Source organism: Furipterus horrens, unplaced genomic scaffold (genome assembly GCF_987537825.1).
Source record: "Furipterus horrens unplaced genomic scaffold, mFurHor1.1.pri manual_scaffold_12, whole genome shotgun sequence".
Lineage (NCBI taxonomy): Eukaryota > Metazoa > Chordata > Mammalia > Chiroptera > Furipteridae > Furipterus > Furipterus horrens.
The window spans coordinates 34052083-34068560 of record NW_028327182.1 but is presented as its reverse complement, the minus strand read 5'-3'; the positions used below and the strand labels follow the sequence as shown (position 1 = coordinate 34068560).

The 16478-nt window shown below is 36.8% G+C and overlaps 1 protein-coding gene across 6 annotated transcripts in view; it reads left to right on the top strand.

Moving 5' to 3' along the window:
• The first annotated feature begins 8 nt into the window (after positions 1 to 8).
• Positions 9 to 16478, top strand: part of TDRD3 (tudor domain containing 3) — a 179113-nt gene continuing 162643 nt past the window's right edge. For all 6 annotated transcript variants that reach the window (XR_016507406.1, XR_016507405.1, XR_016507407.1 and 3 more), the window contains exon 1: positions 9 to 70. Coding sequence is in view for 3 of the 6 variants with exons in the window: in XM_090258148.1 (XP_090114274.1) it covers positions 30 to 70 (41 nt within the window). In the remaining 3 variants the exon portion in view is untranslated. The remainder of the gene's footprint in view (positions 71 to 16478) is intronic.

The window sequence follows — 16478 nt, the reverse complement described above, 5'->3', positions numbered from 1 at the left end:
CCCCACCATCCCCGGCCTAAGCAGCTACCATGGCCGAAGTCTTCGGTGCAGCGTTGTCCCAGGCGGGTTGGTAAGTGGTGTGTCCCGCCGGCCGCGGGCGCGGACCTGGGCCCCAAGGACGGTTGGGGTTGGGGGTGGTGGGGTACGCGTCGGGGTGGGCGGAGGCCGCCTCTCGTCCCCGGCCTCTCCCCAGGCCCTCCGGCCCGGCTCCGCCCCCGGCGCCACGCGGAGCCGACCGAGTTCCCCAGCTCCCCTTGGGGCGGCGGCGGGGCCTGGGCCCCGGGTGGCCGCGGCAGGACGGGTGAAGCCGGGGGACCACGGTCAGGGCCACCTAGGCCTGAGCCGGCCCGTCCGGAAGAACCTGCAGCGCCGTTCGCGCCTCTCTCGGGTGGAGGAGTTGTTGCGGCGGGACAAGGGGAGGCTCGGGCTGGAGAACCTAGTGCGGCGGAGAGGGAGAATCGCGGCCGGAGCCCGCGGGCCCGCAGGAAGTTGAGGGCGGACGAGAGCACAGCCCGGGTGCCGCTTCTTATTTCTAAGTAGTGTACGGACGGGTGTGAAGCTGAGCTCCGTGGCACGCACACAACTTCTGAAGCTAAGACTGATCGCCGTGTCCACGCGTGTGGGTGCTCCGTAGAACTTTTATTGAAGGGATGGAGGTGTTCTGCTATTTAAAGATATTTCATGTCAAGATTTTTAGGATCTGAAAGCAATAAAATATTTAACGAAACTAAGCAGCTTCTGGAACTGCAGCCATTACAGTTGTAAACATCCAGTTTTATTCAGTAACGCTTTTTCAGGCCTGCATAGACACAGTCTGAGATGAAGGGTGGGAAGGTGGATGATTTGCCCTGCTCTGTAGAAGTTCACAGTCCTCACGAAAAGAGGGGAGAGGGAGGCATTAAAAAGGGCAAGCACAAAAACTAGGGAAAATAGCGGTAAATTGTACCGAGGCGTGCCATGGAATTGAAGGGAAGGAGAGTTAATTTCCCAGAGAAGTGGGATGAGGCACAAAAGTAGGAAAATGCTTATGGGTTTGCAGAACTGACACTAGACCCATATGCTTCGTGGAAGTGGGAGGGTGTCCAATGAAAATTTAAGACCAGAAAGTTTGAGCCAGATTAGGGAGTCTGCAAGTACCTAAAAGATGTGAATTTGATTTTGTAAATAAAGGTTTTGAGTAGAGTGGTATAGTAACACCTGTGTTTGGAAGAATCTGCTTCTGGCTCTACAGGCACTCCATTTTACAGGTGGAGACTGAGACACAGAATTAAGTAATTTTCCAAAAATGACATAGCTAGAAAGTGGTGGAGCTGAATGATGATCCCAGGCGGGCCAGTTCCAAATCTGGTACTTATAGCTATTATGTGTTACTGTTTCTACAGTTTTTGTGTAGAACACCATTAGCATGATGAACTGTAGAGTTTAAAACTCACCTATTTCAGTTATATTTTCGTTCTTTTAACTGGAATCTCTTCCTTCAATTTCTTTACCTCACGAGATTGTCTTGGAGAATCTTGGATAACTCTTCCATTTGAGTCGTTCCCCATTTTTCATTAGATTGAGCCTTAATCCTTCAAACTAGTTTTATAATTTCATCAAACAGTCTTTTACTGCTTTCCAGCATAACCTCACCTCATTTAGAAAGGCAAATCTCATTATTTTCCAAACACATACTAAATTGTTCTTCTTTGGACTCCTTAATAATGGAGAAATACATCTTATTTTTCTGTGTATCTGTAGTGCCAGAGAGTGCATTACATTGTAGGTTTTCAGTAAAGTGTGATACAATCGACCTTGGAATATCCCTGCCAATCAGCACTCTGTAGCCAAGGTCTCTAACCAAGCCTAAGTAGAGTTCTTCCCTTTGTTATTTTGTTATAAATCCCCAGCAGTGTTATATTGTAACATATGCCACTATGCATTACAAATTATCTATTTACATGTTTTACTTTCACCAAACTGTTGATTTTATATGATTTTGACTCATAAAGAAAAGAGTAATCTGTGGGTCTCATAAAACTATCTTTCTAGGAGTTGGGAGAGTGTCATGTACCTTTGGATAGGTATTGAACAGACTAGACTTGTGCCAAAGAAGAGGAGGAACCACTAGGCTTTTGGGTGGCCTATGTTGTAGTAGACCTTATATTTAAGTAGACACTTGCTACATTAAAATACAGAATTTTGAAGGTTTAGGCAGAGAAGAGCACTAGAAGAATTTGTGACCTTAGAGCAGCTTTGACCAACTCATTTCAGTTCAGACATTTGAGTTTCCTCTGATTCTTGGAATTCCCTATTATTGTCACTGACAAAACTATTTTTCTTTGTACTCTGTCTACTCAATTACTTGTAGGACCTGCAAAGAAATAGATGCTAAAACACCTAAACTGTTAATAAGTCTGTTCTATCAGTTTTTCCTAAAATAGTAGGTTAGGGAAATATTTAGTGCTGAAAAGCTTGTTTCTGAAAATGTGATCTTTAGGGAATATAGATGATCTATGTAGAACAATCTATTATTCCAGTTTGTTTTTTAGTACATTTCCCCCTACCTTAAGTCTTTAATCTTCATTAACCCCACAAAAGTCAGTATTTAAAAATACAACTCCAATAGTAGCCACCTTGGCAGATATTGTAAATAGGAGGTCTGTCCAGGAAGTATCCAGCCACGTCATGAAAAATAGAGACACTTATTGAAGAAGATACAAGACACAAGAAACATTGTACATAGGACAGTGATGCCCCAGTCCCCTTCAAAGGAGGCACCATGGGACCTCACACAGTTCTCCCAATTGCCATTAGCTGCCCTGTCATATTTTCCTGAATATCATCGGTCTGAAATCTCTTTCCTTTCAAAGGTGATTTTAGTTTTGGGAAAAGCCAGAAGTTACAGGGCACCAAATCAGGTCTGTAGAGGGACTGAGTCACCTGGGTGTTTTGCCAAAACACTGCACGAAACATGATGCATGAGTGGGCGCGTTGTAGTGATGAAGCTGCCAATCACCAGTTGCCCATAGCTGCAGCCTTCTGAATTATCTTAGTAGTTTCTGTGGAGGAATGTTCAAGCTTAACACAAAATTTGATCCAGATTCATCGCTCTACTCGCTCAGTCTTTTTGAATGCAATGTACACACAGTACATATGCTCACTCAGTGGATCTACCACCCCCAACACTGGTACAGTGAAGTTGTCAGTGTTCATGCATATGTATTCCAGTTCTCTCTCCTTGGCTGCCAGGTTGCATCAATATCACGCAAGCTCTTCTTGTTATATTATTAATGGCTGGACTTTTTTCCAGACAGACTTAAACACACACACACACACACACACACACACACACACCTTTTAAGGTTAGTCAACAAAATCTAATGCTTTCTGCACTACCGGCCACTAAGAAAAATATGTATATAAAGCATTGGGTTTTGCTGATGTGAACTTAAAGATTCTAGGTACTTCTACAGTATGGTGGTTATGTTTAAATAATTGGTTATGTTTTAAATAACACACCAAATGGTATATTGGTTTTTGTAATGGTTAATTATATGCACAGAATAGCTACACTTATTTGACTGATTTGTCTAGGTTTACTTCACTCTGCCTTTTTTGTTTTGTCTCTTTGGAGATTTCCCTTAAGGGGGACTTGTATATTTCCACTAACCTTTTGAATCTTTTCAATTTTATTTTTTTTATAAATATCAACTTTTGAAACTTAAAAAAAAATAGAAACTGTTGAAAACAAAATTCAAATAAGTTAATTTAAAGATCTAATTGGTTTTATTGAATGATTCATGACTCAGACAGCATCCCAAGTGGTAAACAGAAAAGTGCTCTGAGGAGGGAGAGACTAAAACTGCAATTAGGTTAGGTATTAAGTCTTGGTGGGGCTTACCACATTGACTCCATTTTGGGTGTGTTTCTTTTTAACAAAAGATACAAGGGAACATAATCAGCTGTGTTTATGTTTTTGAAAATATCTTTTTCATAGAATTAATGATTATATAGCTAACTCCCTCAGTGTACAGATGAGGAAATGGAAGCATATAGAGTATCAACAATTTGCTCAGAGTTGTAGGTTGCAGAACCAAGAATAGAGTCCAAAGGTCCAGAATAAACACTCAGTGCTCATTTCACTAAGTTGTGGTGATCACCTCTAATTTAAATTGTTGATTAAAAAAAAAAAAAACATTTAAAAATGGAAAACTGGATTTTAAAGCATATTGTGTTATATAAATTTACTTTCTTATTTTGGAAAGATCGGGTGCTTTATTCTATGGAGTGAGGTTATTGGGCTCAGGGAAGCCTTAACCTTTTAGTGGCTTACCTAATTGCTAATTAAGTTTATCTGAAAATATGGTTAATTTTTCGAAGTCTTAAGAATATCTGAAAATGTTAGACACTGTATTGTTGTATATTTTTGCTGTATCCAGTAGTTTTGAGTTGAAGACAATAAAGGTAGCTTTAGAAATAATCTGTTTCCATTTTATTCTGAAAGAGCACATTTCCTTAGAAATTACAGGTTTTTAACATCCAGGGTTTAACCAGGTTGTGCTCAGGTGTGTTTGTTTTTGTTTTTGTTTTTGGTGAACAGGCCATGGTCTAAGAGGAAAGGGAAGATGAGCACAAAGGTCTTTGCCTTACCTTGTGCGCTTTGAATTTCACCTTCCCTTTTGGATGGTCTCTCTTTGATTACTGGCACTACTACCAGTATCCTGATATCCTCTGGCCCAAGTGTATACCAAACTTCATGCCCTTGTTTCTCCTTTGAACAACTAAGAAAGGCCACCGCTTGTGAGAGTCTTTATCCAAATTTAGTGCTAGAGGAGAACAACCAGGAGATAGAGAAAATAAGAAGCACAATGCAGTGTGGATTATAAAGTGATTATTGCTCTCTTGTCTTGAGTGGCTTGCCCTATTATTCCTTCATGTTGCCTTGAGATAGCTACTCCAAAGAAATGGAACAACTTCAGGACATTTTGCTGGAATTTTGAATTCCTGGCTTTTGACCAGTATACAGATGGAGAGCTTCTTTTTATATCCCATCACCTGGAAGCTTCCTCCCAAACACATTAATGATCAAGACCAAAAAAGTCAGACACCTGCATTCCACCCCTGTACCTTTCTTGTTTGTTTAGCTTCAGTTTTTTGAGAGACACTCCTATTCCCCAGGAGATTGCTAGTGAATGATCTCAATCTTCAAATAAGAAATAACCTTTGCAGCATCATTTATATAACTACTATAACTTCATATAATATACCATTTATGCAAAAGGCATTTCAGTATAACTCGTATGCATATTTGTAAAGAATATTGACAGTTCTTTATAGGGTTGTTATATATTAAGTGTAGGATTTTTTAATTATCTAGACTTATAGAATACTTTATCATTACCACTTTGATATAAATGTACCCTTGGAACACTCTTTTGGAAAAGACCAGATCTGTTAAAACACTTTTTGGATGAAATAGAGTAATAGATCATGCTGAAGAACACTAAAAGAAACCAGTCTCTCTATACTTGGTTTTCAGGGGAACTTACTGGAGACATCTTCTATTTTGAAATATTTCTTGTTTTTTTTTGAAGAGCTTTTGTAACTATCTCTTTGGTTTATATTGTTTGTGAAATTATAATGTTCAAAGGTAATAAGCCTTTTTGACCTTCTGTCTCAAAATATGTTATATATTGCCTGGCTGCTTCTATAGATATTGTAAACGTCTAAAAATGACTGGATGTTCTGTTAAACTGTGAGTTTTCAGGTTTTCAGGTGCTGTTTGCAGTGATTTTTTTGGGTGAATAACCTATAAAGCTAGTTCAACTGCATATAGACTTGACTGCCTGAAGCACAAGGGGGTATAAAAAGAAACTTGCCACCTCAGCAAGTTGGAACTAATTTTCTCCTCTCACACAGCAGCATTTGCTAAATCAAGTAAAAATTGCATAGTAACATTTCAAGAATCATAAAAATACAACTATATTACTTTTTTTGACGTATGTTTTCTCCTTTTGACAGTGGAATATGGGCGTTTTGACTTATGTTATAGTTAAGTTCCATCTCTCTAGAATTCTGACTTTTTGAAATGTGTAGGATTTAGAAGTAGCTGAAGAACACCTTACCTCCAGATAATTTTTAGATGAAACAGACCATTCCCAGCAATACAAAGAATTTTATGTAAAGTTGAGAAACATTTGTGGAGTCATAGGATGACAGAAAAGGGGGTGGCATGGGCAAAAATGTGTTGCGATAATCTAAAATATTGACAAAGGTGTCAAATCAGGATAATGATGGCAGTAAAAAAGCACTTTCATAATGTAGAGAACAAGAACCACATTGTACTATAGGGCTGGATAGAGCTTTATATGTACCCTAGTAGTATAACCCTGTAACGCCCACCTAGTGGGTCTGAGTCTGTGCACATGGGAGCACTTCTCACACATATTACAGTTTTACAGCTTTTAAAGTAGAGACAAATAGCTACTCTCATCCCTCATCTTGTTAAGTACATCATGCTACCTAACAAGATATCTTGTTGTGACAGGCACTTTCTTTAGTGCTACTGAGGGTATACTAATCTTTATAACAATAGTCAATACACCGGCAACTCCTGCGGCGCACCTGAAGCCAAGCTGTATTGACTCCGTCTTTCCCTTGGACCCTTCAGCTGCGAAGAGAGGGGGGGTCTGCTGCATGGGCAACAGCAGACCCTCCATATCACCCTGCCCAGGCTCTGTAGCTTCAGCTTCACTGGAGAGGACACTCCAGCGTCATCGCAAGATGTCGATTCAACACAGGAGGAGACAGATACCGTGTCACTCCCGAGTCGGACTGCACAGCCATTCTCGGCGGTGCAGATACTCTTAAGAAGCTACACCATCATCTCTCGAGACGGACGGCTGCCAATACAATACAGTGCCTCTCTAGTTGTTGCTCTAGCTCTAGTCAATTATAATGCAGAAGAATATGTAACCCTATACAATGATGTCTGTACTGAAATACATGTAGCAAATACATATTTCTCTTAGGCACAAGCACTGTGTTCATTGTTGGGATGATGTACAAGACAGGCAGAATTTAATAATCTTTTGCACTGGTATTTTACATGTGGAGTATTGTTGAAAGCAGGTAACTAAGCCTTGGGAAGTCTGGAAGACTTTGCAGAAGTAATGATGTATAAGCAGAGTATGTTGAATATGCCATCTCATAATATGGTATCTAGTCTTTGGGGGAAATAAACGAAGATTAGTACAATCATTCAACAAATAATTATTGAATATCTTGTTGTGGCAGACACTTTCTTTAGTATAACTGGATGCAGTCTTATGGAGGGAAAAGCCATTAATTATGGACTTAAACATATTGCATCTGTAAAATATACTAAAGAGGAGAAGGGACATCATTCTATAAGAACTTATAAAAAGGGAAACTTGATGTTTTCATAATGGTCAGAGAATGCTTCCCTGAAATTTGGAGGATAAGTAGGAATTAAATAACCTGAGTAAGAGGAAAGAGCACATGCAGGTGTCATGCAAAGGTCATATAAAGATCTGAAGGGCCAGGATGGGAGAAGGGCAGGACAAAAAGGCAGTATACTGAGATGGGTTGGGAGAGACTCGGGGGCTAGGTCATGTAGCTCGGGCCTTGAAGGCCATTGTACGTTTTGTTTTTATTCTGGAGGCAATAGAAATCAGTTGAAAAGTTTTATCAGGGAATTGGAGGGCTGAAGTAGGGATGACATCATAGTTAAGTTTTGTGGCATCCTTGCCTTTGAAGAAAGTGGATTGGAGTGGGCAGGAGTAGACAGATGGTGGTGGTTATGATGAAGAACAGTAGATTGAATTGAGATATTTAGAAGGTAAATAGACAAAACATTTTGCTGGATTGGATAGAGGAATGAGAGAAAAGGAAGTGCCAAGGGGTTGGTTTCTGGCTTTTTAATTGGTTAGACAGGGACTATTGGAAGAGGGACACATTTTTGAGAGATGGATCATGAATTCAAATTGGACATTATTTGAGCATGAGGTGCCTTTGAGTCACCTAAAATAAGTTGCCAGTTAGGCATTAGGAAATACTAATTTTGCACTCAGAAGAGAAAACTGGAGATATAAATACAGAGTCATTTGAGTATAGCTGAATATTGAAGCAGTGCATGGATGAGATCAGTTAAGGCTGCCCTGTCCAGTCTGGTAGACATTAGGCATTTGTGAACACTTGAAATGTGTCTAGTCCAAATTTAGATGTGCCGTACATGTGAAATATACACTGAGTCTGGAAGACTTAGTACAAAAAGGGAATGTAGGTATCCCTCATTAATTTTTATATTGTTACATATTGAAATAATTTTTTCAATATATTGTAGTAAAATATGTCATTAAATTAATTTTACCTGTTTCTATTTACTTTTTAAAATCTAACAACTATAAAACTTACATATGTAGCTTGCATTATATTTCTGTTAGACAGCATTGATCTATGATCTATGACCTGTGACCAAGCTATGAGTAAGAATAAGCTAGGTTCAAGCTCTGAGGAATTTCAGCGTTTTTAATGGAGAATTAGCCTTTAAGGATCTGCCAGAAAGGAGATAAAAAGCATTATGAAAATCACAAATTTTTCTAAAATGGACATATCTTTAAGAGTTCTGTGATAAGATTATTTGATTAGGTCGGTATTAGTTTGCTGATTTGCTGATATTAGAGATTCAGAGCAATTTTTAAAACGTTCTTTATAAATTTAGATTTCTGAAGATTTACTGTTTTAATTCCTCCCAATTCCTCCCAAACTCCTCTATAAATATAAAATGCAGTAGCAGCTTTTCAGAAGACACTCTGTCATGGATATAAAGTGAAATGTTAATAAAAAATATTTTTATTTTACTAAATTCTAAACAGACCTGGAAAAGTTTGAAAATTGGTAAAGGTAGATGTTGCACAATAAAATACCTAATATGAAACATTAAACATAAGTATTGATGGAAAAACTTGCTCAGTAAAGCCAATATTTTATAATGGGTTGAAATCGATTCAGTTTAAGTTTTGTTTTGAGGGAGAAATAGGGGTGTATGAAAGTTTAAGTGTCCAAAAAGTTGATAGGTAATCATAATAAAGTTAATAAAATAATTCTTCCTTTTGCCATAAATATATTCTAATTTTGGATCCAGAGAAATAAATAAATATGTGGTTTTCTAATTAGTTAAAGTAGTTTGATTGATGCCTTATTATTTTGTAAGCTTCTCTAAGGGAAGGGTGAAGTCTTTTCATATTTTCATAGTATTCCTTGCATTTAGTAGGGTGTGAGGTACACAGTAGACACTCAAGTGCTTGTGGAATGAATATTAGTGTCATCTTAATCAGTATCTTTCATTTTATTGGTTTTATATTCTTAAGGAACAAGGGACTTGTTCAGACTTTTTGTAGAGTAGAAATTTATTTCTGAAATGAATGTTGTGAAGTTACACTTTTGTGGAAAAATGTAATCTGTACAGCTATGTAGGAAACAACCGGTTATACAAAGCTTCTCTATTTATTGATGTTAACTTCTAACAGAATACAAACACATGCACTCATAATTATAATTTGTATTTAGTTAGATGTAAATTTTGATAAAATGTCTTTGCTTGGAACAACTGTTTCTGTAGGGGCTTTGAAATGTTCTCTCAAAGCAATGTTAATAGAAACTATTTTCAGAAAGTTAAATTAGTATGTTTGTCCTATGTTCTAATTATTTTTTACACATTTAATATTTTACAATATGCTAAAAATTTTTACTTTTCTTTTTGGTATTTCAGAATTGCTTGTTATCTCAGAGTCCCTGGTCAGCTCAGAGTCCCTAGTTAGGAAGCCATTAAGATGATGAGATTGTAATTCATTCCATGGCATTCAATGAGGCAAAAAAATTAGGCAATTAGGTGCTTTGCAGTTTAGTAAGCACAGGGTTTTAGGCCACTGGAGGTACCTGAGGACCCTACCAAGCATAGGTTGCTTTTTTAACTTCCAAGTATGAACACCAAAAAGACAATGTATATGTTACTACTTAGGACACAAAGCCTGTGAAAGTGTCCTTCATAGTTCACCATGCTCAGAATGGCCGATATTAGTGATCCTTTCTGCTTGAGCTAAGAGTGTAAGTTGATATGTATGGGCTTCTGCTCCTAGGGGTTTGCCACGGTCTTTTTTTTTGTCCAGGCTGCCTGATGATTCCCTGTTTCATTCTAATTTGTGAGTTATAGTGATATTTTTCCAGGATTGTGTTGATTTTACTTCTTTCCTCAGTTGTGCTTCTTGGGAGGGATGGAGTAAGGTTAATACCCAGACCCCTACAGTCTTCTTTGATTGCTTGATTTTGAAGTTTTACAGGATTAGGCTGTAGTTTTTTTCTTATTTTATTGCTGCTGATAAATTTTTCACTACTTTTTCTGGTTGTGGTTATTTTTTGTTGTTGTTGTTTTTTCCTGTGCATCTAAGTAGTTACATATCAATCACAAATCATTTTAAGCACATATTAATTAGGTGTTTCTTTGATAATTAAAAACTGATAAATAATGAAAATATTTTGTATACATGTGTTAAAGATATGATTAATATACCAATACCATGAAATGCCAGTGCCCACTTTTATGTCTGTGTTTACATTATTTTTGATGCAAAATGACCACCCAAATTAACATTTATTTGTTGGTAAACATATCTAATTACTCTTCACTACACATAGACACCTACCGTTGTACTGTACTCATTTAATTTTTTACCAGTTAAAAGACAAGATTTCTTTTGCAGGGATAGTTATCGATTGAAATACATTTATTTGTAATTAGATGTTTCTTAACAAATGAAAGTTTAAAAAATTGGGATTTTGATATAACATCATAAAAAAGATAGTCCAGTGTTGTGGTATAGACTTTAATGGGTACATGGTAAGGAGACAGGACTTAACATTTAAATGATACATGACAGAAATTATGGTGTGCATAATGAAGTCTGATTATCTTTAAATAGCAAATGGGCCTTAAAGCTTTTACCAGTTTATACTTATGTGAATAAACATTTATGTTGATATTATTTTAACTAAAATGCAAAAACTGGCCCAACATACATTCTAAAAACTGCTCTGTGTTAGTTACATTGAAGGCTAGGCTGAAGTAACAGAGACACTACATTACAAAGATCTAAAAAACATAGGCTTTTTTTTCCCTCTGTCACAAAACAACCCAGAGTAGTGATGAATTCTACGTTGCATTGTCATTAAGGGACCCAGGTTCCTTACATCTTGCTGTTCTGTTGTCCTTTAACCCCTGCTTCTCCAACTTGGTCCTCAGACCAGCAGCATGAGCATCCTGGTAGCTTGTTAGTGTAGAATCTCAGTCTCCACCAAGAGCTTACAAAATCAGCATCTTCGTTTTAACAAGATCCTTCCAGTAATTTGTGTGTTAAAGTTCAGAAAGCACTACTCTGGGTCATTGCCATCAACTCTGTGGTTGTAGTAGGGTAGCCGCCTCATTTGGGTTTCAGCTAGTAGGCAAGGGGAGGACAGCAGAGAACCACAGAGTCAGTTCCCTGACAGGAAAGGTGCAGGCGTGTCACGTCCTTGGTTTCGAAGAACTTCGTCTCACATCTCCCTGAAAGGAAAACTGAGAAATGTGCTCTAGCTCAGTGATTCACAAAGCATCCATTATTTAAATTTTTAATTTTTCACAGATGAAAACTTTAGTAAACTGTAAAATTTGCGGTAATGTCAGATTGCTCTCAAAGTTTCTAAATGCTTACCTTAGTTTCGGTGCTTATGCCATTATGGAGCGATAACAAAGAGTTTGAGGATTGGCAGTGATTGATCCTTGGACAGCACTTGAGGTAGTTCTGTTCTACCTGGAGACATTTTAAAATTTCTGCTCAGTGATACTGTTCAAAATATGATAAAGTTTCGTGGATTAGTATGAATGAATAAGGCACCTCTCTTTTTGGCTTTTATACTTTTTGATATAATTTACTTTTAATATTCTTCTACTTTAAAAATTATATTTAGTCAAAATCTTATGTCTGTAAGGAACTTTTCCGTTTGCAAAGCCTTCTTTCCCTAATTATGTGTTATTCCATAATGACGGGTAGTATTTATGAATTTATTATATTTGCTTATAAAAGGTGATTGCTAACCTTGGTTTATTCATATTGGTGATACCTAGTATGACACACCAAAGAATGGTCATACTTTTTACAAGGTAGTACCTCTTTAATGTATGTTTAACATAGTTTTAGTTATGAACTAATATTAGTTTACAGTCGGTGTTATGAGACTTACCTGTTCCATTATCGTACTGGCAAATATTGCTTGACATAATTTGCGGTATTCCTGTCCCAATATATTTTCATGGAAGATAAATTGAAATGGATTGGTGGTGGTCTTTTGAAATGTTTTACCTTATCACAATAATTTTCATGTATAAATTGGTTTATAGTTATTGGTAATACTTGAAGCAAAAGTGTATTTTAAAAATGTTTGATACTAGATTTATATATATATAGGACATGTACGTACTTTCAAAGTGGAAAAATAGGCTAATGTTTGACTGATTTTTGTTGTTGTTTTGTTCTGTCTGGTGTTGACCCACAGCACCAATTTCTTTCTTTTCTTTCTTTCTTCCTTCTTTCCTTCCTTTCTCTCTTTCTTTCTTTTTTCCCCTCATAAGTTCCCAGTATATATGAACTAATAGGTCAGCAAGAAGCCAGCATTGTGAAAGCATTGCCAAAGAGCAGACTTGCAAGTTTGAATCAATTTGTATTTGAAACTGAGATTAATAAATTATGTGATTTTGAAGTTAAAATTATACATTAGAATTATTAGTTAATTAGAATTACATCACAAAATTGGATTATTGTGAGGGATTACTGAGAAAATAAAAATAGTTATGAAAACTCCACTGCGTACCCTCGATCTTCGGTTAGATTTATACCTGCTTCTTGAGAAGCAATATGGTTGGTGGTTAAGAGGATAGTCTCTGAAGTCCAACTCTCTTGACCCAGGGTCACTTGAGCACATTAATTAACTGCTCACTGCCTCAGTTTACTCATTTGTTAAATGGTGCCAATTGTAACACCTAGTGCATATTATAATTATGAGGATTAATGAGTTAATACAGACAGAGTGCTTAGAACACTGCTTGTCACCTTCTGAGTGTCCAGTAAATACTAGCGGTTCTTCCTATTGTATATTCAGACTGGACTTTCATAATTTATTGTTGCCAATCAGTAAGTTCATGTGATTTGCAGATATATGGATTTCTGATGTGTCACTCTTGGGAAAAGTTGTTGTCATTTACTTTTATTTCAGAATACCTCATACCTATAGTCTCTAAACATTTACTTTGATAAAGACAAAATCTTTGTCATATGAATTTTGAATCTTGTAATAAAGTATTTCTTACCATTTGGTAATATTATTAATGTCTCAAGTTAAAGATAAATGATGCAGACAGAATGTTTATTTTATATGATATTAATTATTTCACTTGGAATAAAAAAATAATTTGAGAGAGGAAACTGTCACTATCCAGTTTCTTACAGAAATGAATTTAGTAAGTCTCAGAAGCAGAAGGCAGGTATTTCACAGTCTTGTTGAAATATTTTATTGTTATTAGGTATTTGACTTTTTTTTTTGTAAATAAAGATTTCACTTAAGGGGTAATGGGATAATCCTCCTCAAAAATTAAATATTTGGAACCAATGATATGTAAATTTATGGGACAGTATAAATTTTTTTATAAAAAATTGAATTATTTTATAAATTATAAATTAAAGAGTAAATACATTTTTGAGAGAGATATCTTTTGAGTCTAGTTTTTGAAAAAGAAAAGATGATATATAGCTTTATCTTAAGTAAGGTATCAGCAAACTATTGCCCACAGCCAAATCTGGCCCCCTCCTTGTTTTTGTGAATAAAGTTTTATGGGAACTCAGCCAGTCCATGCCTTTGTGCTATGGGGCAGAGTTGAGTAATTGTGATAGATATCTTATCGGTGGGAAAATCTATAATTTTTACTGTGTGGCCCTTTCCAGAAAATGTTTGCTGATTTCTGCCCTAAGTAATTAGTGAAATAGATTTATTAGTTCATTATTACTTAGAAAACACTGAAGTTAAAATGAGTACTACATACTACTCGTCCAATATTTGTCAAAAAACAACTTTTCAAAACCACTATAATCCTTGTTCTTATCCTTATTTATAATGATTAGTATGATTGGAGCTGCTTCACAGATTAGTAAATCCTATCTATTTGATAGGAATGTGCCAGTACTTGCAATGGGGCTTTCTATCAAATACAGAATTGTTGGGTGTTTTTGAAATGGTCTACTGATTTTAATGGAACTTTTCCATTATGTCCTAGAGCAGATAGAAATCTTTCATTGCTTTCAGTTGAGAATTTCTATCATACCTGGACAACTTTTGAATTTTATAGAAAAGTTAGACCACAGATAGTTTTGTAGTTTTGTTTTGTTTTGTTTTTTAATCAAATCAGTACTGCTTAAGGGAAGGAAACAAAATAGATGTGAGGTTGAAAAACCTGTTAAAACATATCAGTCCTGAGTAAAATATAGAAGTTTGTCTTTAGATAACAAAGTATATTTGGTAGCCAATCATATTTTAATTAACCCAATTTATCTGTAACAAGCTGATTATTTTAGATTAGAAATTGAGTTTATGTAAAATATAACTTCGTGCCTTGGTTTGACAAATGTTGACAAAGTTTTGTAAGAGTGTTCAGGGGACTAGGCCTGAAGGGTCTAAAAAAACCCAATATTTCAATATGTGTAGCCATACTCATTCATGTTTTTCTTTTCTGGCTGTATGTCCTCAAATTTGTAGGATTACCAGTCTTATCATGTGGAGATTTATATTCCCTGGGATCCAGTGAACACTTTTCACTTTTAACTTCCTGATTATAAAAATTGCATTACTCTCTCAGCAGAACTTTTACACTTCATCTAACCACTTTGTATATGGGGCTATAACATAGTGATAACAAGCAAATATTGTTTAACAAATGTAAGCAGTAATAGGGAAATGCCATTATTGAGAAAAAGCAGGCCATGAATTTAAGCTAAATTAAACAGATGAATGCAATTTTTATGGTTCATCCACACACTGAAAGAATACAATAATTTTTGTAGTTTTCTTTTTTTTATTGTTTTTCTTTTAAGTATCTAGGTGTGGCATTGATGGGTTGTAGGGCAGATTTATGTTTTACTTTATAAGAAATAGCCAAATCTTTATTTCCGGAGTGGCTGTGACATTTTATATTCTAAACAATATGTGTAAGCTTTGGTTTCTGCACTTCCTCACCAGGACTCAGTGTTTTCACTCTTTCTAATTTTAGCTATCATGCTGGTGTGAAAAGGTATCTCAATGTAGTTTTAATAGCTTTTTTTTTTTTTTTGATTGAAGATGTTGAGCACCCTTTCATGTACTTATTGGCCATTTGTATATATTCTTTCATGAAGTATCTATTTGATTCTTTCACCCATTTTTAAAAATTGGATTATTGGACTCTTAAATGTTGATTTGTAGGAGTTATGTCTTAATACAAGTTTTTTGACAGATATGCTGTAAATATTTTTTCTATCTGTGGTTTTTCAATATATTAATGGTATCTTTACCCTGGCTGGTTTGGCTCAGTGGATTGAGCGTCGGCCTGCGAGCTAAGTGTCGCTGGTTCGATCTTCCAGTCAGGGCACATCAGAGAAGGAAAACTCTGATTCCAAAAAACCTCCGCTGCCTTGCGGCATACCTCTTCAGGGGAAAGGCTAAGGAAGTAAACCCCGACAGAAAATCCGGAGCCGGAGTCCCTAAGGCGGTTTGACGTTGTAGTCAACACCGGCAACTCCTGCGGCGCACCTGAAGCCAAGCTGTATTGACTCCGTCTTTCCCTTGGACCCTTCAGCTGCGAAGAGAGGGGGGGTCTGCTGCATGGGCAACAGCAGACCCTCCATATCACCCTGCCCAGGCTCTGTAGCTTCAGCTTCACTGGAGAGGACACTCCAGCGTCATCACAAGATGTCGATTCAACACGGGAGGAGACAGATACCGTGTCACTCCCGAGTTGGACTGCACAGCCATTCTCGGCGGTGCAGATAGACTCTTAAGAAGCTACACCATCGTCTCTCGAGACGGACGGCTGCCGACGACGACGACGACGAATGGTATCTTTATATTAGAATTGTTTAATTTTGGTAAAGATCAATTTTATCAATATTTTTATGAGTAGTAATTATTTCCCGTCCAAAATCGTTGCCTACCTAAAGTTTGTGAAAATACTCTTAATGATTGCTTCCAAGTCTTAGAGTTCTGTTTCGGTATATTACCAAATTAATTTTGATGTGTGGAGTAGGAAAAGAGCTGAGTTTTATGACTTTTTATACAGATATTCAGTTGCTTCAGTAATATTTGTTAAAAAGAGTTTTGTTTCCCTATTGGATTGATTGGCATCGGTTGAAGATCTGCTG